Source organism: Colobus angolensis, unplaced genomic scaffold, assembly GCF_000951035.1.
Source record: "Colobus angolensis palliatus isolate OR3802 unplaced genomic scaffold, Cang.pa_1.0 Scaffold19, whole genome shotgun sequence".
In the NCBI taxonomy this organism is placed as follows: Eukaryota; Metazoa; Chordata; class Mammalia; order Primates; family Cercopithecidae; genus Colobus; species Colobus angolensis.
Window position 1 is genome coordinate 77,002 of NW_012115043.1, and position 21,939 is coordinate 98,940.

At 35.0% G+C, this 21,939-nt stretch overlaps 1 protein-coding gene across 1 annotated transcript in view; it reads right to left on the bottom strand.

Moving 5' to 3' along the window:
* Positions 1–21,939, bottom strand: part of LRRC49 (leucine rich repeat containing 49) — a gene marked incomplete at its 3' end in the record, with an annotated part of 168,338 nt that overhangs the window by 75,504 nt on the left and 70,895 nt on the right. Inside the window, exon 9 of the mRNA XM_011940552.1 lies at positions 8,921–8,982. Within this exon, the coding sequence (XP_011795942.1) occupies positions 8,921–8,982 (62 nt within the window). The remainder of the gene's footprint in view (positions 1–8,920; positions 8,983–21,939) is intronic.

Consider the following 21,939-nt stretch of genomic DNA (forward strand, 5'->3'; position numbering starts at 1 on the left):
AGGTGTAAGGCGACTCCGCGTCAAGAAACAATGTGAATATCTTCATGTTTCTGCATGGTAAGGGCTTTCTGAGCAAAGAAAATTGGCACTTTGATTAAAGGGTGACTGAATAGATAGAAATGATAAGAGCAATGTGGACATTCAGGCCGGGCACAGTGGTTCACACCTGTAATCCCAGCACGTTGGGAGGCCGAGGCAGGCAGATCATCTCAGGTCAGGAGTTTGAGACCAGCATGGCCAATGTGGTAAAACCCTGTCTCTACTAAAAGTAAAAAAGTAAGTCGGGTATGGTGGCGCACACCTGTAGTCTCAGCTACTTGGGAGGCTGAGGCAGGAGAATTGCTTGAACCCTGGAGGCGCAGGTTGCAGTGAACCAAGATCGCGCCAGTGCACTCCAGCCTGGGCGACAGAGCAGTGAGACTGGGTCTCAAAGAAAAAAAAAAAAGAGTAATATAGAAATTTATCTCTAAGTACTATGTGTTTACATTTCAAAGGGTATCAAAATGTGGAGCCATTTGCTTACATTCCAAAACATTATTGGCCAAAACACCTTTGACTTTTCTCTTCATAGAGGATTTGTTTACATTAGGAAGTTAAGGTCTCAGTTTCTCTCTATGTTCTCTCTTTCTTTCCTGGAGGGAGAAGGTACAGTTGTGTAAGCAGCTTCTACATAAGCTTCAAGATTAATAATCTGGGGTTTCTCTCATGTACTAGAGGCCCCTCCTCATACATGCAGGTGACATATGCATTTATCACATGGCACCATGGGAAAAAAAAATGGAGCACTGGAAACTAATACAAGATATTCTGCAGGTAAATAATCAGTCTACTTTGGATACACAAATCTTGTGTTTACTGTCATAACAAAAAAAATATATACATATGTTACAGTAAGTAGCTAGCCAGGCTTGAGTGGGGCTGTAGAGGGCTTCCCAGCAACCAGGAATGTCAGGCAACCTTCAGGTGATGGTCAGGCAGTTGTTACACCGTTTCTCTAAAATAAGAATTGGCTGCAGCAGGCACCAGGGAAAGGCAATCTCCTAATAGATAGAAAAAACCCTGAAACTGATCATTAGTAGCTTCCCAATAAGATCTACTGATAATTAGTAGCTTCGCACTGGAGTTGGGCCAGTGGGTTCAAGCATGTGCATTAAGAGGCAAAATGTCAGAGTTTAACTGGTATATGACCTTCTAGGAACAGTTGACTGGTAAGGGAAGAATGCCTCAAGTGAGCATATGTACAACTCCAGTAAACACACTGTGCATGCAGCCTCTCCCAAATGCAGGCAGGCCACTGTGCATGTGGACAGCCCACCGCAAGGGAATAATCGGGGGGAAGGGATGCAAGACCTGGGAAGTATGCCAACGTATAAAACTCTAAATCAAAGGCCAAACTAAGCACTTGATCTCCCAAGTTGCCCACTTGGCCCTCTTCCAAGTGTAATTTACTCCCTTTCATTACTGCCCTAAAGCTTTTTTAAAAACTTTCACTCCTGCTCTAAAACTTGCCTTGGTCTCTCTTTTTGCCTTATACCCCTCAGTCAAATTCTTTCTTCTGAGGAGGCAAGAACTGAGATTTCTGCAGATCCATACAGATTTGCCACTGGTAACAGATATAAAAACATATTACTCTAGCTCTATAAGAAGGATCACTTTAGATCTTCCTTTAAAAAAAAAAAAACTAAACTAAACTAAAAATAAACCTCAACAGGATCAACCTGATTCTCTAGTAGTTATCAAAACAAAACTCAATAATCCTTAAATCTCTCAACAGAACATCCACAATGCCCAGAATACAATAAAAAGAATTGCCAGATGAGGAAGAAGCAATAAAAATTGAAACATATATTAACGAGGAAAAAAAGTCACTATAACAGTACCAGAGATGACACAAATGTTGGAATTAGTAGATAAGAACTTTAAAACAGCTATTTTTATAGATTTTAAAAATCTATACAATCAGGTAGACATTTTTGCTTCTGACAGAGGGCTATCTTACCTTTGCATCAAATGAGTTAGGAAACAGCTGAAGCAAGGTCTCTAATTTTCTCTCCCAACTTCGAGTTGTCCCGCCTTTCTGGACCAAATCAATGTATTTCTTAAATGTATTTGATTGATGCCTCGTGCCTCCCTAAAATGTATAAAACCAAGCTGCACCCCGACTACCTTGTGCACATGTTCTCGGGACCTCCTGAGGGCTGTGTCATGGGCCATGGCCACTCATATTTGGCTTAGAATAAATCTCTTCAAATATTTTACAGAGTTTGACTCTTTTCATTGACACTACCTCAAATACCTTTTGGAAGTATTTCTATAATATAAGTACAAGAAATGCACTAGGGGAAACTAGTTATATATCTTAAGTTTGTTTCTAAGCGGATTTTGAATTTAATCTACTTATACTTTGTTTCTGAATATTCTTTGAATTTCCATGCCTTTGTAAAACAAAATACAAAGAAAATCATAAAACATATGTTGGTCTCAATTTATCATACCTGTTTATTTCTGAACCTAGAAACACCACCTAATATGTAATCATGAGTAATTTTAAGGCCCTTGTCTTTAATAATATGCACCAACATTTTTCCTGCAACTTTTAGAACCTTCACATGAATAATATCCAAAGGGACCTTTGGTACATCAGTGTTTTCAAAACTGCTACCTCACTGCCATGAATAGCTATCAGCCTCTTAACTATGTATGTGTGAACTCAGACTGACACAAGGTATGCAAGCAGCCTGCTCCTAGGCCTTAGTTTAATTTTAGTTCAAGAAGTCTTTTTTTTAGAAAAACTCTCTCTCTCTCTTACATACACACACACACACACACACACACACACACACCCTTTACAGTAATGAAAATGGAGCCTTACAATTATAGAAGAGTATCTGGAAAATTTCCTGTGAGTTTGCAATCATATATATATTTATAAGTTGGTTGAGAAGGTACAGGTAAAAAACCCTCCAATCAACTCATAATGTCCATTAAAGAAAGGCAACCTTTTAGTAGAAAACAATTACAATTTTGGAAAGATTAATTTCAACAACATTTTATAAAATGGAGTTGGAGAGCATACATGGTATCACTCCCCACTTTACAATGTTATAAATAAAATCCATGAGAGTATCTGTATGTATTTTTGTATTTACAGAATTAATGCTTTAAATGGTTATAGGTGCTGATATAAGGAAGATAATAAAAGAAGGTATGTAATAATAATTTAAAAAGTGACTGCTATCCATTAGATTTTTTTGCTTTTTCTCTGCTTCAAAGTTAATGCAAAAGGAATACAGCAAATATAATAGAGGGTCCCCAGTTTCCCCATTACCTTGTACATTGGCCCCCTTTTCTTTTCTTTTTTCTTTTTCTTTTTTTTTTTTTTTTACTGTCTACTATCCCTGCCCCACGAACTCTGACTCTTCAGTAAATTCCAAGGCTTGCAGAAAAATCGTCCTCAGAAACTATCATTCTGATGTTTATTGGGACCTCATGCAAGAGGCATGAAAACAGGAAAACCCTCAACAGTGAGGGGTGGTTAAATCCAAAAACTGCTGCTTAAGATAAAGTCACAAGGTCACATACTCAACTTTTCAATAGCCTATACAAACTCTGACTCTGTTTCAATCACAGAGTCACCTGGTTTTCAGGGGCCCCCTAAAAATACATCCGAATGAAGCCTTTAACCTCTGTTCCTGTCACTTATATAATTTCAAGATGGCAGTAAACTCTACACGCAATTTAGTAAATTAGAAGATATAAAGCAAATGTATTCTGTTCATTTTAAATGCTAGTTTAAAGCAAATAAACATAAAATTTACAACTGTGCAAAATGCTGTAAAGATGTGTATGGCATATAAAGAAATTGATTTCTAATGCTCATTTACCTCTACAGAAACATTAATAGAATAATCTTACAAGTGTAAATGGCAGTAATGCTGGTTCCCTTAAATCAGAAGAAAATCTCCAATGTCTTCAATCATACTGCCACTTGACAAGAGTACGTGGTGTTAACATCCTGCCTATATAGTCAATAATCTGTCTAGCATGAGATCAACAAATACATATGAACTAATAGAAATAAGAAGTCATTTTGACTATAACACAAAAATAAAACAATAAAACAAAATAAAAATTAACAAAACTGAGTAATCCTTAACTTGTGTAAAAAAATTAAAGTAAGACTTTATATTAGAGTATAAAGCATTACAACCAGAATACAATCATCTATAACAAACTGAATGTCCTAAGAACAATGAGGAAAATAAAGTTGGTTCATTTTAAACATATTTCTATTTTATAACATTTTAGAATAATTTTTGCTTTTGATCTCTAAAAGGAAAAACAGCACTTTAATAAAGTAGCATTGAAATAAGATACAATGAAAAACTATAGAAAAATTATTTTAGTATAAATGTTATGTTTCAAATAAAATAAATTTCGACCCAATAATTACATCAGCCCTGAGGATGGTCAAACAAATTGATCTTACCTCAACGTCTATTTTTCTGAAGTGGTAGAACATATCTGTCATTAGTTGTGAATATCTCTTTTCACCTATTTTCTGACTGAAAGAATTCAAAAGCTGTAACTAGGCTTTACAGTCAGACCTACTAATGCACTACATGCCACCTTACCATACTCGGAGGGGTTTACTCACAAAGAAGGAATAAAGCAGCATGGATGAAAACAAATGCCCCTATTTTTAAATCTTGTTTTTGTGCCCATTACATTATGCCCATCACATTTAGAAAAATGCAATTAAATGTTTGTCTGAAGGTGAATCACATGTCAACCACTTGGTAAACCCCTCAAGAGGAGTTCAGTAGATAAATGGGTACTGATAATGAAATTTCCTTGACAAGCAAGTAGTCATTTCTCAAATTTAAAACTTAGCAGATGGTCAGAAAATATCCGTCAATAGTTGATTTCCTCTGTTTAACTCAGTAAGAAGATTTGCATATCATTGGTTATCTGCTCACAAAGGAAAAGTAAAGGCATTCTAACAGTATGCTGCATACTAGAACTAAGGGAAATGAATTTCCGTCAAGCCAAAATAACATAAGTGACACGTGCAATCCTGGAAGGGACAGGAGTAAAATCTTATATCTCATCTACAGGAATACTATCTAACAACTTGAGCTCATAAAAAATATCCATATATTCTGAAGGTCAGTGAAATAATTTCCTCCTTAAAATATCAACCAGTACTAAATTAGACACCTGCAGGGCAGTTTAAGTTTTCCTAAATAGAAATAGATTCTTTTCTAGAAATATAATTGATATAGGGTGATTTATCAAGTTGAAATATAGCTTAAGAAAAATGCAAAGAGAATGATTTCCTGATAAAGGTAAATTTATAAACCATTTTCAGTAAAATTTTGAAAATAGCCTAGAGGATTATCTTGACTTGGAGAATAGTGAAGAAGGAAAAGTCACACCCCAAAGCGTGTGCTTCAGTGGCCTTTAACCATACCATATGTACTAACAAAGGTCATCAGAGAACTTAAAACAGCATTCCTTCCTCAAAACAAAAAAAAAAAAGAGAAAGAAACCTAGTTTAAAATTTTCAGTGACATCACAAAGAAAGAGCTGAGTCCAAACAACATTGTCTTACTAAAGTAAGAAAAGAGGTATGAGAGGTCACCCTGGCAGAGAAGAGTATTTTATCAGTGACATAGGTTAGAAATTCCGGTACAAGGTGACAATAAAAAACAACACTATTTTTGTCAGTTTTGTTGTTTTTAAATGCCTTACAGACAATGAACCTCCTTAATGTCTGTATCCTGGGGCACACCACACCCACCACCCTACCCCTGATACACCCCACTGCATAAATAAAAGGTTTAGTTTCTCTAGAAATTACGGGCAAGATCCTTACTGACAAATCAGTAAACTAACCTGGAATCCCAAAACAACTGCCAAGAGAACTTTGATTTGCTTATGGCTTTAAACCTCACAGGTCCACGCATTAAACACAGACTAAATGACCTAGTAATAACATAAAAAAGGACATACCAGAGTTCTTAGATCACACAGACAACTATTTCTGTTTGAGGAATTAAATTCTCCTTATAAATCTTTTTTTTTTTTTTTTTTTTTTTGAGACGGAGTCTCGCTCTGTTGCCCAGGTTGGAGTGCAGTGGCGCGATCTCGGCTCACTGCAACCTCCACCTCCCGGGTTCACATCATTCTCCTGCCTCAGCCTCCCAAGTAGCTGGGACTGCAGGCGCCCGCCACCACGCCCAGCTAATTTTCTTATTGTATTTTCAGTAGAGACGGGGTTTCACCCTGTTAGCCAGGATGGTCTCGATCTCCTGATCTCGTGATCCGCCCGCCTTGGCCCCCCAAAGTGCTGGGATTACAGGTATGAGCCACCGTGCCCAGCCTCTCCTTATAAATCTTCTAAATACAGCTAGTAACACCTGTACTAAGAACACATACATGCTAGATGCTGAAGAGGCTGTAGTGAGCAGTATAGACATATTCTTCTGCCTTTGTCAAGCTTACAGTCTAACAGAAGGGACAATATAAAATGAAAGTACAATAAACTCTAACACTGCAATAATAGTGGAAATATAGGAAGCTATAAATGCATGTAGCAAGATCTCACAGAATTTTTCAAATTTCTTCGTCTAACCCATAGTGAGAAATATATTTACATTGTAACCCAGTTTCCACATTGTCTATAGTAAAATAACATACATACATATGCATGCATAGACATACCCATATATAATTAAGACTGGAAAATTTTTATGAAACAGTGTATGCTCTTAAAATGTGTGACAAATTCTGATATTTTCCATTCCATTTTAATTTACCTGGTTTTAAACCACTAAATTGATCTTAGGATCCCTATATGGGTTTTGACCTGAAGTTAAAAAACACAGACCATTGGTATTTTTAAGTCAGCTGCGTTTTTAAAATAAAGGTATAAATTCCTGAGCCCTACTTAAACTACTGAATTAGGGTCCATGATAGATAGGTCCCAGAAAGCTGGGACTGTAAAACCTGGCAACTCTATTGTGCCAGGATATAGAAGAACAATTGTGCCTTGAATATATACTGTAGCTATCACTACAGGTTATCTGACAGCCCAGCTATCTGAGATATCTATATCTTGAGTAAAGTTCACAGAAATGTTTTCAAAGTTGCTCTCTCTGATTTTTCCCTCCTCAGATCTAACATATTCACTATACTACCTCCTGGACCACAAGCATCAACAAAAACAGAGCAGGAAATGCACTATATGCCTCAAAAGCAGATCTGCTGGAAATACTAGATGAAGGTATACTGTGAAAGCTATATAAAAACACAGAGAAAGCAATTACAGAGAGAATAAAAGCCTCAAAATTGTTGGCTCACTTCTATCTTTATTTTCTTGAGAAATCACACTTTTTAAAGAAAGTTATAAATATTAATCTCATTAATCTTAACTTTATTTTGCTGGGTGAGTGGAACTCCTTTCCAGGTTGGGAAGAAAGTTTTCCAGATACAGGCAACCAACACCAACTTCCTACAGAGCTAGGCATTTAGGAGTTCAGAAATTCAGATATCCTGGCGACCTGGGAACATCATAACCCCTATATAACCAAATTTACATCTCTCTTTAAATTACTCCCCATAAACAAGAAGCAAAAGAAGTAATGAGTTCCGTCACAGGTGGGGGGAATCTATAAGTTTGCAGTATCTTAAACAGAGAATATTTCACATATTGTAAAAATGAGAGACTATCTCTTCTCCAAAGAGTTGTTCATGATTTTTAGGAAGAAATTTCCTTAAAAAAAATGAGTGACCCTTCCATTGCCATTGAAAAGAAATTCTACCTCCCCAACAAGACAGAATGGCACCTGGAATGTCGCATTCAAAATACACTAAGAAGAATATGAAAAGTCTATCAAAAAACTTTAATATTTTTTCCCACAGAAGAGAAAAAAGAGAAAGAGTAACAGTATTTTCTTTAAAATAATGTCTATTTGCAAAGCTCACTGTCTTTAGATAATTTCTATCTTTTAGAGACATAGTACAGGATGATTGGGTTAAAACAAGTCTGATGGCAGACATGCAAAAAACATGCCAACAGACAACACACAAAAATTAAACTGGTTTTTAATACAGAAGCTTAGACCTGGAGTTCAGAAAAAGATACGCTCTAAATCTTTTTATATATATTTTTTACCCTCTTATAAAAGCAGATTCAAAGAACGGCCTTAAAGTGAAACTAAAGAACGGGGGACATTAAAAAGCCCAGTTCAAACTAAGTGGCTCCTGGGAAGGAGGAAAAGGAAAGAATTAGAGAAAAAGTAGGGGCCCTTTTGCATTGAAAAGTCTTACTGTATGTCTCAGCTCCAATTCTAAATGAGACATCATCACAATATAAAGGATAATATGCTTCAAATCGTTAGAAAACTAAATGTATACATTTCTATATTCTAATCCACTGTCTCTTAGCAGCATTAATTTTAAGTAGAGATACTAAGCTAGAAGGCAGTTTGGCCTAATTAGCAAGTGGCTCAGTGACAAATATAGCCTGCTGTATTAAAATTGCTTAGTAGCTATACAAATTGCAGCTGATAATTTATGAAAGAAATTCTAATTCAACTGACCAGTGCTGTGAATGTCAAACAAAGGACAGCAAAATATATGTTGAAATTTCCATGTACTCATGTTTTACAAAAGGACAACTCTAAAGCATAATTAAATCAAAAGCACACGCTATATTAATTTCATCATCTTAGTATTACAGGCAAGAATACACACAAGAGCTTTGCTTTTCCACAGAGAACTTTGTCTTATCATTTTCTAATTTAAAATCTTCCATGCTAGTAAAATTCTCCAAGGTATTTCCAATCTTAATCTAAAGCGCTAGAATCCATACAATCAAGTTATAATAAATGACAACTTGAGAGTTTCCACTTACCTAGATATATTGTTGAAGCTGAGAAAGAGATGTTGGAGGCAGGGCAAATTATCCACATCTCTCTGGAAGAAAACAGAAAGCAAAAATTAATCAGATGAAAGAAAAAAATACTATAAATATCTTCTTGCTAAGCTATTGAAATATATAATCATTTCTATTTACTGCAACATTGCTACCTCACTGATTTCTACTGGTCAGTGAGCTCCATTCTCCTCCACTGCAGATTAAATGGGAGGGTTTCAGTACATCCGCAGAACAAGCTGCACCACTCACAAGGTAAAAAGCACTGAGGAGACAGGGAGAGATGCTGCCGCTAGCCTCTTTAAGCATGCTTTTGGGAAAGATGCCAAAATGCTACTTCAGCATTTCAACTGTAGCACAAATACAGTATGATCAAACATTTGTTAAAAAATCACTGTTAAAAAGAAGCCATTCAAAAGCCTTAACATTTAAATTTATACAGTTAGCCTTCTAAACAATAGTGAGAATTTTAAAGCTATTTAACTCACTATTCTGAAAACCTTGGAAATAAACCATCAGTTACAAATGAACCAATACACTAATGATTCCCCCATAAAACTAAAAGCAAATCATGGTAAGTGTCACTGAAGGGCACTGTAAGGGCAATTTCTCATCTAAGCTCATATCAGAGGTTCTTACAATAGGAAATCTACCCTGTTACGTTTATGTACACCACTCCAAAAACACACCACTACTGTTTAAATACAGTTAACCTTAACAAATATTGAATTGTTTAGGATCAAATTATTAAAAACAAACAAACAAAAAATAAAGTAAAAGCTACCTAATCATGAAAAGACATAAAACTTCTGAAAAGATTTATATATAACGGAGTAACAGAATCTTACAGAAACTTTGTAATTACCAAGCCTACAACCTTATTATTTGCCTAGAAAAGTGACCAGTTGAGGTTATTGCAGGATAAGGGTATGGTGGGAAGGTGGCCCAGGAGTACATACAGTCAGTCCCTAGAGGCTAAGACAGGGAAAGATTTCAGTTATCCTGACTTCCAGTGCTCTGCTCCTTAAAGTATTATATACTGCCATGTCTCATATGAAATGTTTTTCAAGGGCAGCATCATTTGCAGTAATTCTCAGTTATATTAATTTGAATAATACAAAATAAGTATATTTGACATGTTATTGTGACCAATATTTAAACCTAAATCAAAACTTGTTTTACTGTTCCCATAAATCATTGTCTTTCTTCCTCCCCCTCCTTTTCTTCCCTCCATTTGAAAACTACCATTTCTAAGACCTGAGTAAAAGTGTAGGCAAGTGCATTAAAATTATTGACAAACCTAGCTTTTCCCAAAATGCTGTATTTTTTTGTTATTAAAAGAAAATATAAAAGTGATAGAATTAGGACAGAACCACTTTTTAATGGTTTTTCAGAGAGCAAAGGAAAAATGAACCTGCCTTGTTTTTCTACCTTCCCTATGTACTATTCTCCAAACTTCTCCCAACCCTTTAGATCCTAAGCAGTGTAAAATCAATACACCAGTCCATGATCAAAACACTGGCTATGTGTACCATTCGTTTGACATTATCATTCTCAGGCCCACTCCCACAAAGCCTATTCTGCAGATGTGAGATAATGATTTTTAGAGCTTTTCATGGCCAAGGAGTAAGTCTGTGGGAACAGGAGGGCAGCCAAATTTCCCTCAGTAGGTGATATACTTCAAATGTTGGCAAACTTTTAAAATCATCTCTTTCAGCTAATTCCCTCTGATATTCCCACAAATGGAGGAGGAGTGATAGACTAGTGATATGGGGCTCATTTCACTCCAGGGCCCTAGTTTCCAAAGGAAATGGCAGCCTACTGTCTATCTGGTCTCTAGAAACATGAAGTCACAGCCAGACTGAAAACCCTCTCTGTAATCCTGGGGAAATCTCTTCTCCCAAATTCTTCCTGGAATCTACCTGATATATTTCTAGGCACAATCATTGTTACTGGCACTCAACCTGGAGAAACGGAGAGGCAGCAGCTTTTTAAAATACATTTTAAATCCTTTGAATCACGGCATCTCATTTAAAAAATACATTTGTCCCTTTGAGCTCCAGCATGCCATCTTCAGAGATTATAAACACCTTCTAAGACATAACTTTTGTCAATTAAAATATAAAACTCAAATTCCATCAGGATATAATTTGTGAAAAAAGTTTTTTAAGTTTGATAAAATTATAATATAATTATTTAATCTTTGTTTATGAGATAAAATTTTACAAGTCTTTATCAAATTTTCAAAATCATTAAATGTCATTGCCTAGTAGAGTTATCAAAAATATAAAAATATTCACAAGTTGAAACATTAAAATACAGAATTCAATTCTATATATCCTCATAATCACTTACATAGATAGCTTTCCAGAACTTTAAAAAGCAAATAATTACCCACAATCATTTTTTGTTGTTCCAAATTCATTTCTGTAAGAAAACATTAATTTTCTCCAAATTTTTAGCAATTCTGTGATATACTTTTGTAACGAAATTCTAGCATTATAACAGACAAAAAGAAAACACCATATTTACCATATCAATTATCTATGTATGCATTATTTACAGAAGAAAGACCTGTTAAAAACTACTAGGGGATGGCTCCTCTAATATGAGAGAGTAAACAAAAGATGGGATATATATAAGATCGAGGGAGTACAATTCGTCATCCAGAAGAGGCAAAGAGAAATCCAACGATGAAATCTGTATAGCAGGGCTAAATGCAAGCAGGCCACATTTGACAGAGGACAGGAGACTCTAGAAGGGTATCTCCAAGAGGTAAAAATGAAACATAGATCACCTGAAGTCTTTGCCCATACAGAGAGGAATTTTAGGGTTCTGTTGAAGAGTTTGGACATTAATTAATGATAGTTAAGCCCTAAATTGAGACAGTTATTAATCTCAGGGAAAACAAAAGTTTAACATCATGGTCCAAGACTCACTTTGAAAACCTCACCTTGCTTTGTCAACCATCCTAATCTATTCTATCATAAATGTATCCATTTTCATTAAGCTCCTGCACTGAAAGACCTATCCTAAACCAGAACCCCAAGAAATTTCAAACTAAATCTCCTGTCTTTGCCTTTGAAGATACAGCCAAGGCTATGTCAAGGCAGTGTGCTTTTACTTGCCAGTAATAAATTCTCCTTTGCTTTATCAACTAGTCATTCTGGTGGTACTCTGCAGGAGCCAGCACTCAATCTGCTTACCTAAAAATTATTTTGGAATGACAGGGAAAGTGGAAATGGGGGTTAGGAATAATGTAAGAAAGCTAAATTCTCAACTCTTTAAGGAAAAGTATTTATTTTACTGTCAAGCATTAAATACCCCTAACATTTCTTTTCTGGAGGTAACTATTTCAGCATCAGAGAAACTATAACAAAGCAGCCAGAATGTTAACATACCTAAGATGAGAGGGAAAAAAATGAAATAAAATGTTTACATGTAGGGGAATATTTATAGTTCATCTGTTATTCATTTCCTCATTATCTTAAATGTATTACTTTTAATAGAACATAATACTGAAAATAATATTCAAAACTTGTTTGAAGTAAAATTAAAAACTATTTCATGTATTTGGAAAATATAATCCTTTGAAAAATAGACAAAATTATTTACCACAAGATTATCTGAGAGGATTATAATTCTTTATTTTTCAAAAGAATACTGACTTGTTTTCTGAGAAAAATGCTTGTCCTACTCTGCTCAGGCACTGTTGTCCATATCCCTAAACTGCATAAAAGAACTAAATGGCCAGGTGCAGTGGCTCGCATCTGTAATCCCAGCACTTTGGGAGGCTGAGGCAGGTGAATCACCTGAGGTAAGGATTTTGAGACCAACCTGACCAATATGGTGAAACCCCATCTCTACTAAAAATACAAAAATTAGCCAGGCATGGTGGCGTGTGCCTGTAGTCCCAGCTACTCAGGAGGCTGAGACGGGAGAATTGTTTGAACCCGGGAGGCGGAGGTTGCAGTTAGTCGAGATCGTGCCTCTGTACTCCAGCCTGGGCGACAGAGCAAGACACCATCTCAAAAAAAAAAAAAAAAAGAATTAAATGATTCAGCAATCTGACCACGTGGGGAACATCTATCACTGGAGCTATTTTTAGAGCAGCTTCCTCTAGAGGAATAAGGAAGAAGAAAGGTGAACAGATAAGGATTTTGACATGCACCATGTAGGGCAAAGATGACTGTAATAAAATCACAGCTACCCTCATTTTTACTATGTAGGCTTTCATATGAAACAAGTTAGAGTAAAAATATACAGGGGTAATTATTCTAACTTTGAGAGCTGTAAACAGATCCATTCACAAAGCATCAAACAAGCTTGGAAACAAAAAAACAGCAAAGTATTCCTTTTTATAAGAAGACTTATTAAATTATTTCCAAAATAATTACTTGCTTCACCCATCACTTTGTGACACAGACACATATTATATGAGGACTAATAATAGCTGCAAGCCATCATATGAAAACTCTAATCATATATATAAATGCCAATGAAAAAAGTCCATTACTTGGCTCTGTTATCCAAAGGCATTAATGTGGTTATCCAGTTTTTGTGCTTGTTTACTACCCATTACACAGCAATAGAAATCAGTCAATTCAGCTACATCTTACTCTTCCAGTCTGATTTTCTTCTACACACTGTTTTAATACCCCAGAGCAAAAACTGAAAGGGAACTTAAAACCAGACCAGTAAGAAGGTACTGATATGCTGACTAATTAGGGAAATGTCCAGTCTTTATAATCTAGGAGAGCTAGATTTAACAGCTTTGAGGAAATCAACAAAAAGCTTCAATTTTATAACCACAGGCTTTCCCTCACTGGAATTTACAGTTCAAATTTACATCACAAACATCATCTAAAAAGACACCTCATAAAAAACGGTACCTGGTATTCATGACCCTAACACTCCTGGCAAAACTGGAAAGACACGAATTCAACTCAGGCTTTGCAACATCCTGACTATTCCAAACTACTAAACTATAAAGAAAAAATTACCATGAGTAACAGTCAGTAGAACTTTCAGGCAATAGATGTGGAAATGCCAAAAAATTAAGAAAATATAGTAACTTGATAAAGACTATGGAATATTTATTTTTAAATTTATAAGAGCAATGAAAGAAATGAAAAACAAGAAAAAATAAGGTACATATATGCCTCGTTTAATCATGCTTTGCCGATATTGTGCTTTTTTAAAATTTTACACATTGAAGGTTTGTGGCAATCCTGTATCAACCAAGTCTATCAGTGCCATTTTTCCAATAGCATATGCTCACTTCACATGTCACATTTTGGTAGTTCTCACAATATTTCAAGTTTTATTATTATTATATTAGTTGTGATTATCCATGATCAGTGATCTATGATATTACTATTGTAATTGTTTCGGGGCACTACAATCCGTGCCCATAGAAGGTGGCAAACTTAATCAACAAATGTGTCTTCTAACTGCTCCACTCACTGGCACTTCCCCCATGTCTCTCCCTCTCCTTGGGCCTACCTTTGCCTTGAGGCACAACAATATTAAAACTAGGCCAATTAATAACCCCTACAATAGTCTCTAAGTGTTCAAGTGATAAAACGAGTCACAAGTCTCTCACTTTAAATCAAAAGCTAGAAATGGTTAAGCTTAGTGAGAAAGGCATGTCGAAAGCTGAGATAGGCTGAAAACCAGGCCTCTTTAGCCAGTTAGCCAAGTTGTGAATACAAAGGAAAGGTTCTTGGAGAAAATCAAAAGTGCTACTCTAGTGGAACACACAACTAATAAATAAAAACAACAGGAAGAAAGTTTGAATGGTCTGGAAGGATCAAACCAGCAACAACATTCTCTTAAGCCTAAGCCTAATCCAGAACAAGGCCTTAACTCTCAACAATTCTAAAAAGGCTGAGAGAGATGAGGAAGCTGCAGAAGAAAAGCTGGAAGCTAGCAACGGTTGGTTCATGAGGTTTAAGGACAGAAGTCATCTCAATAACATAAAAGGGCAAGGTGAAGTAGCAGCAAGTGCTGATGTCAAAGTTGCAGCAAGTTACCTAGAAGATCCAGCTAAGATAACTGATGAAGGTGGCTACTCTAAACAACAGATTTTCAATATAGATGAAATAGCCTTCTATTGGAAGAAGATGCCATCTAGGACTTTCATAGATGGAGAGGCGAAGTCAGTAACTAACCTCAAAGCTTCAAAAGACATGTTGACTCTCTCGTTAGGAGCTAACAAAGTTGTTGACATTAAGATGAAGCCAATGATCCATTGCAAAAATACTATGGCCCTTAAGAAATGTGCTAAATCTACTGTGCTTGTGCTCTGTAAACAGAACAACAAAGTTGTATGCTGATGACAGTATTTCTGTCTGCAGCATGGTTTACTGACTATTTTAAGCCCACCACTGAGATCTGCTCAGGAAAAAATTTTCCTTTCAAAATATTACTGCTCATTAACAAAGCACCTGGTCACCCAAGAGCCCTGATGGAGATATACAAGGAGATTAATATTGTTTTCATACCTGCTAACACAACATCCATTCTGCAGTCCATGGAGCAAGGAGTAATATCAACTTTCAAGGATTATTATTTAAGATATACATTTCATAACGCTTTAGCTGCCTTAAATAATGATTCCTCTACTGGATCTGGGCAAAGTAGATTGAAAACTTTCCAGAAAGAATTGACCATTCTAGATGCCATTAAGAACATTCATGATTCATGGGAGGAGGTTAAAATATCAACATTAACAGGAGTTTGGAAGAAGTTGATCCCAACCCTCATGGATGACTTTGAGGGGTTCAAGACTTCAGTGGAGGAAGGAACTGCAGATGTGGTAGAACGGGCAAAAGAACTAGAACTGAAAGTGGAGCCTAAAGATGTGACTGAATCGCTGCAATCTCATGACCAAACTTGAATAGATGAAGAGTCACTTCTTATGAGGAAAGAAAATCGTTTCTTAAGATGGAAACTCCTCCTAGTGAAAAGATGCTATGAACATTGCTGAAATAACAACAAACAATTTAGAATATCACATTAACTTAGTTGATAAAGCACCAGCAGAGTTTGAGAGGATGGATTTCAATTCCAAAAGAAGTCTTACTGTAAGTAAAATGCTATCAGACAGTATCTCATGCTACAGAGAAATCTTTCATAAAAAGAAGGGCCAATGAGGCAAACTTCATTGTTGTCTGATTTTTACGCCACAGTCATGCCAACCTTCAGCAACCAACACCTTGATCTGTCAGCAGCCATTAACATCACGGCAAGACCCTCCCTCCACCACAAAAAGATTACAACTTGCTGAAAGATCAGATGATCACTAGTACTTTTTAGTACTAAAGTATTTTTGAATTAAGGTATGTACATTGTTTTTAAAGACATAATGCTATAGCACATTTAATAGACTACAGTATAGAGTAAACATAACTTTTATATGCACTGGAAAACTAAAAACTTCATATAACTCACTTTATTCCTACATTTGCTTTATTGTGGTGGTCTGGAACCAAACCCATAGTATCTCTAAGGTATGCCTACATTAGAAATAAAGAAATCTGGGCGTTTATTTAAAAAATTCATGTAGAACTTCTACAAAGAAAAAACTATGATCATTTTTAAAAACTCAATGGATAGACTAAAAATCAAATTAGACAACTTGAGGATAAAGTCAGTGAATTCAAAGGTAGAACCAGATAAGTGATAAGAATGAAGAAACGAAGCAGAGAGAAATAAGAATGATGAAAATTATAGAGCGATTAGGAAACAAAGAATAGAATGAAAAAGTCCGTACTATATCTAGTAGGTGTTTAAGAAGTAGAACGAGAGAAAATGGAAGTGCAATATTTGAAAATATAAAGACTCAGAATGTTCCCATAATAAATGAAAGATATGTGCCAGGTGCGGGGGGCTCATGCCTGTAATCCCAACACTTTGGGAGGCTGAGGCAGGTGGATCATTTGAGATCAGGAGTTCGAGACCAACCTGACCAACATGGTGAAACCCCATTTCTACTAAAAATATAAAATTAGCCGGGCATGGTGGTGCACATCTGTAATCCCAGCTACTCGGGAGGCTGAGGCAGGAGAATGGCTTGAACCCGGGAGGTGGAGCTTGCAGTGAGCCAAGATCACACCCTTGTACTCCAGCACAGGCAACAAGAGTGAAACTCTGTTTCAAAAAGAATAAATAAATAAAATAAAATAAATAAATAAATAAATAAATGTTACAAATCTGCAGATTTAGGAAACACAAATATTAGGTATGCTAATAAAATTACCACATTTTATTAAATCTAACATTATCTTACAACTATTTTATTCAGCACTTGGGGAAAGTATAATTAACTTATAGTAGAATAATATATCACTTAAAATTTGTATTTATTACTGAAAAACTCTTTTAGATTTACTTAACCAGATTTTTTTTTTACTGAATATCATTTTTATGCATACATAAAAAGTAAGTTACACAAAATAAAGTTGAACTTCTAAAATATCTCCACTTACTATATAGATGTGGTAGAAAGGGCAAAAGAACTAGAACTAAAAGTGGAGCCTAAAGATGTGATTGGATCTGGTATATAGTAAGTAGACAAATAGATGGAACAGAATAGAGGGTCCAGAAAAAAGATCCATTTGATTAGTACTAGATTTCAACAAAGACAACAACAATTTAATTCAGTGGGGAAAGCAAGTTTTCTTAAATAAAAGGTAATGAAGAAAATAGATATTCCTACGTGGGAAAAATGAACTATAATCCCCTACCTCACAGCATACACAAACTTAATTAAAAATGGATTACAGGCTGGGCATGGTGGCTCATGCCTGTAAACTCTGACACTGTAAGAGGCCAAGATGGGAGGATCACTTGAGCCCAGGTGTTCGAGACCAGCCTAGGCAACATGACAAGACCCCGTCTCTACAAAAAATTAAAAAATTAGCCAGGTATGGTGGCCTGTGCCTGTAGTCCCAGCTACACGGAAGGCTGAGGTGGGAGGATTGCTTCAGCCCAGGAGGTCAAGGCTGCAGTGTGCTATGTTCGAGCCACTGCACTCCAACCTGGGCAACAGAGTGAAATTCTGTCTCAAATAAATAAACAAACAAATGAAAATAAAAATGAATCACATACCTAAATAGAAAGGTAAAACTATAAACCTTCTGGAGGAAAATGTAGATGAACATAGTCATGATATTGGGATAGGCAAAGATTTCTCAGACTGGACACAAAAGATAAAAACAACTAAAAACAATAAATTGATAAACTGAGCTTCACTAAAATTAGAAGTTTCTACACATCAAAAACACTGTTAAGAGAGTAAAAAGGCAAGCCATGGAGAAAATACACTCTCTCTCTCTACATGTATATATCTCAAACAAAGGACCTGAATCTAGAATGATAAAAACCCTAATTTTTTCAAACAGGTAACAAATTTGAACTGATACTTCATAAAAGATGAAAAGATGCTTGAAAAGATGTGCAGCATCATTAGTTATAAAGAAAATGCAAATTAAAAGAACAATGAGAATCACAGAATTGCTAAAATTATAAAGACTGACAAACTTTGGCAAGGATATTGAGCAATGAGAACTCTCTATTGCTACTGGGAGTATAAAATGGTATAATCACTTCATAAAACTGGTAATTTCGAATAAATTTAGACACCCACCTACCCTATGGCTCAGTAATAACACTCTTACATATTTACCTAAGAGAAATGAGAGTATTTGTCCACCAAAATATATATGTAAATTTAAAACTATGGCCATGTTTGGTGACTCATGCCTGTAATTCTAGCACTTTGGGAGACTAAGGCAGGAGGATCAGTTGAGCCCAGGAGTTCAAAACGAGCCTGGGCAACATAATGAGAACCTACCTCTAAATAAATAAATAATTTTTTGAAAGTGCAAGAATATCCACAGCAGCTTTATTTGTAAGAGTCAAAAATTGGAAATAACCAATGTGTCTGTGAACAGAAAAATGAATAAGCAATTGTATGATATTTCTACAATGGAATACAGCTCAGTAATTTTTTAAACTACTGTTATGCACAACAAAATGGATGAATATCAAGACATTATGTTGAATATACAAAAGAGTACATAATCTTTATATATGTGCTTTTCAAAAACAAGCAAAATTAATCCACAGGGATAGAAGTCAGAATATCTGTGGGGCAGGGGAGGGTACTGACTAGAAAGAGGCACAAGGGAACTTTTTGAGGTGACAGAAATATTTTATATTTTGATTTGAGTGACCGTCACATGCAATTACTCAGATTAAATAGAAGTTATTGAACTGTACAGTTGAGTGTGTATTTTATTGTATCTAAATTATCCCTCAATAAAGTACAGAGGAAAAGTCTTCATATTTGGATTTAAACTTCTCAATCACTTTTCAACTAATAATGTCCATGCTTTTCACACAATATTGTCTTCTATGCCATTAAGAACATTGATGATGCAGTATATCCTAAAAGTGTCTTCCATTATTGTCTACGGGATTTTCTTCCAAATACTGATACCCATTCTATATGTTTTGATTTTGTAAGATAAGGAAAGCACCAACATGAATTGTTCACACAGCTTCTTGTTATTTTGAAATTTCTTTCATCTATTCCAAGGGGTTTCCTCAATTTATTCTGCCTTCAGTTGCACTGCTTGATACATGATAGGCAATCTCTCTGAATCTATCTCAGTAACAAATGTAATACAGCTTCAACAATACATGGCTATCTTCCTTTTAAAGTATTTGATTGTTAATTAGCAAGAGAAGGTAGAATTGGGGCCATTCTTCCAATGAAAAATAATTTTTCTCATTAATATTAAACTTAATATCTTTGCTGCTCTATTTCCATAGCTTTTTGAATAGAATGTTTCATTTCAATGCCAAATCATGGTGTAATATTTTAAAATGCATTTTGAACAGTGACAAAACTCAAAACATATAGTACCAACAACTGAAATGACAATAGTATAAACAGCTATAACCAAGTCCACATATATTTAAGCAATGAAATTGCTGTAGCCTGTATAACACTGATTTAAGCATGCTATAGATTGTAAGACATATCTAGATTTCAGAGTTGTTGGAATATGGAAAATGTCTGTTTCAAATTAATAAAATAAGATAGTTTCACACCTAAACATATCATAGTAAATCTGAAGGACTTCAAAAAGAAATCTTACAATCTTAAAGGCAACCAGAGGAAGGAAAAGAAGATACCCTACACACACACACAAATGGTAGTAGACATTTTAATGACAATAACAGAAGCTCAAAGACAATGGAATATGATATTCAAACATCTGGGAAAAAATAACTGTCAATCAAGTCAAATCATCAATCATGAATAAAAGCAAAATAAACTCATTTTTTAATAAACAAAAACCGAGAGACTTCAGAGTTATCTTAAAGAAACTTTTTCTAAATGACATATTTTGGGAAGAAGGATAGACAGAGATGCAGAAAGGAGTGGTGAACCCAAACAAGCATGTGAGTGAATCCAAATAAGCACTGACTGGAAACAATAGCAATTAAAATGTCTAATTTGGGGGGTAAAAGAATAAAAAGAAAATACTAGGCAACAAAAACATGTAAAATGGAGAGGTTACTGTATTAAATGATTCTAAGGTCCTTATCTGATAAGAGGGTAGAGATGTATATTAACTCTGTGATTTAAGTAAAGTGTATATTTTAAAATGCTAAGAGTAACCATTAAAGTGAATGAGAAAGAACAGAGAAAACACCATCAACCCAAAATAAGACAGAAGAAAATAAAAACACAGGGAAAACATAACAAGTAAGAAGCATGAAATAACATCAAAGTAAAAAATCTAAATATATCATAATTAGTAATCATAATTAGTATAATAGACTAAAGTCTCTGGTTATGACAGATTCTCAGATTATATGTTTAAAAAGGAGGCTATGCATTCTTTATAAGAAAAAGGTTGGAAGTTAAAGAATACATACTTGATATACACTGGAAAAAACTCAGCATCTTTTCTCTGATATTCCTGCCATATTCTTCACAAATGTCAACGTCATGAAATACATAAAAAGACTCTTCCAGATTAAAGAAGACTAAGGAGATATAACAACTGAATGCAATGCATGTCTTGTATTTTCTTTTGCTATAAAGGACATTATTGGGACAAATGGCAAAATCCAAATGAGGTCTATAGATTAGATAAATGGCATCATATCAATGTTAATTTCCTGAGTTTGATAGTGGTACTATTGTTATAAGACAATTTCTTGTTTTTAGGAAATACATACAGAAGTATGTGGCAATAAAGAGGCATTATGCCAGCAACTTACTCTTAAATGGTTGAAAAAAAGTATATATTAACTGATATACAGATATAGAAGAAGGGAGAAAGTAAGCAAGAGAGAAGATAAAGCAGATGTAGCAAAATGTTATCATTTAGAGAATCTGGGTGCATTTTGTACTGGGAATTCTTTATCCTATTATTACAACATTTTCTGAAATTATATCAAATTACAAATTTTTCTTAAAAGGTTAGGAAATACAAAAGATATACCAAGGAAAAATAACCAGAAAAGCCTGGTATTAACATTAAATAAACATTAAGGTAATAAGTATTATTAGTGTCCTGTTATATACCAACTACCTAGAACAATGCCTGGCATATAGCCCATACTCGTAAAATACTTGCTTAATTAAGGAGTTAGTAATAAAGAGAGTTAATACATAACAATAAAAGCAACAATTACCAAGAAGATATATTAATTTTAAACTTGTATGCTTCTAGAAACATAGCTTCAAAATACTGACAAATAGTAGACAAATATATTGACAGTGAGCATCAACTATAGATACTGACCACATACCAGGCAATAAATAAGTAAATAAAAACCTCAGTAAACTTTCAAGTACCAATTACACATAATCTACATTTACTGGTCACAATGCAATTAAATTAGAAAAGAATGACCACAGAATAAAAAATCCATACATTTCAAAATGTTAAGGTGTACTTCCAAATAAC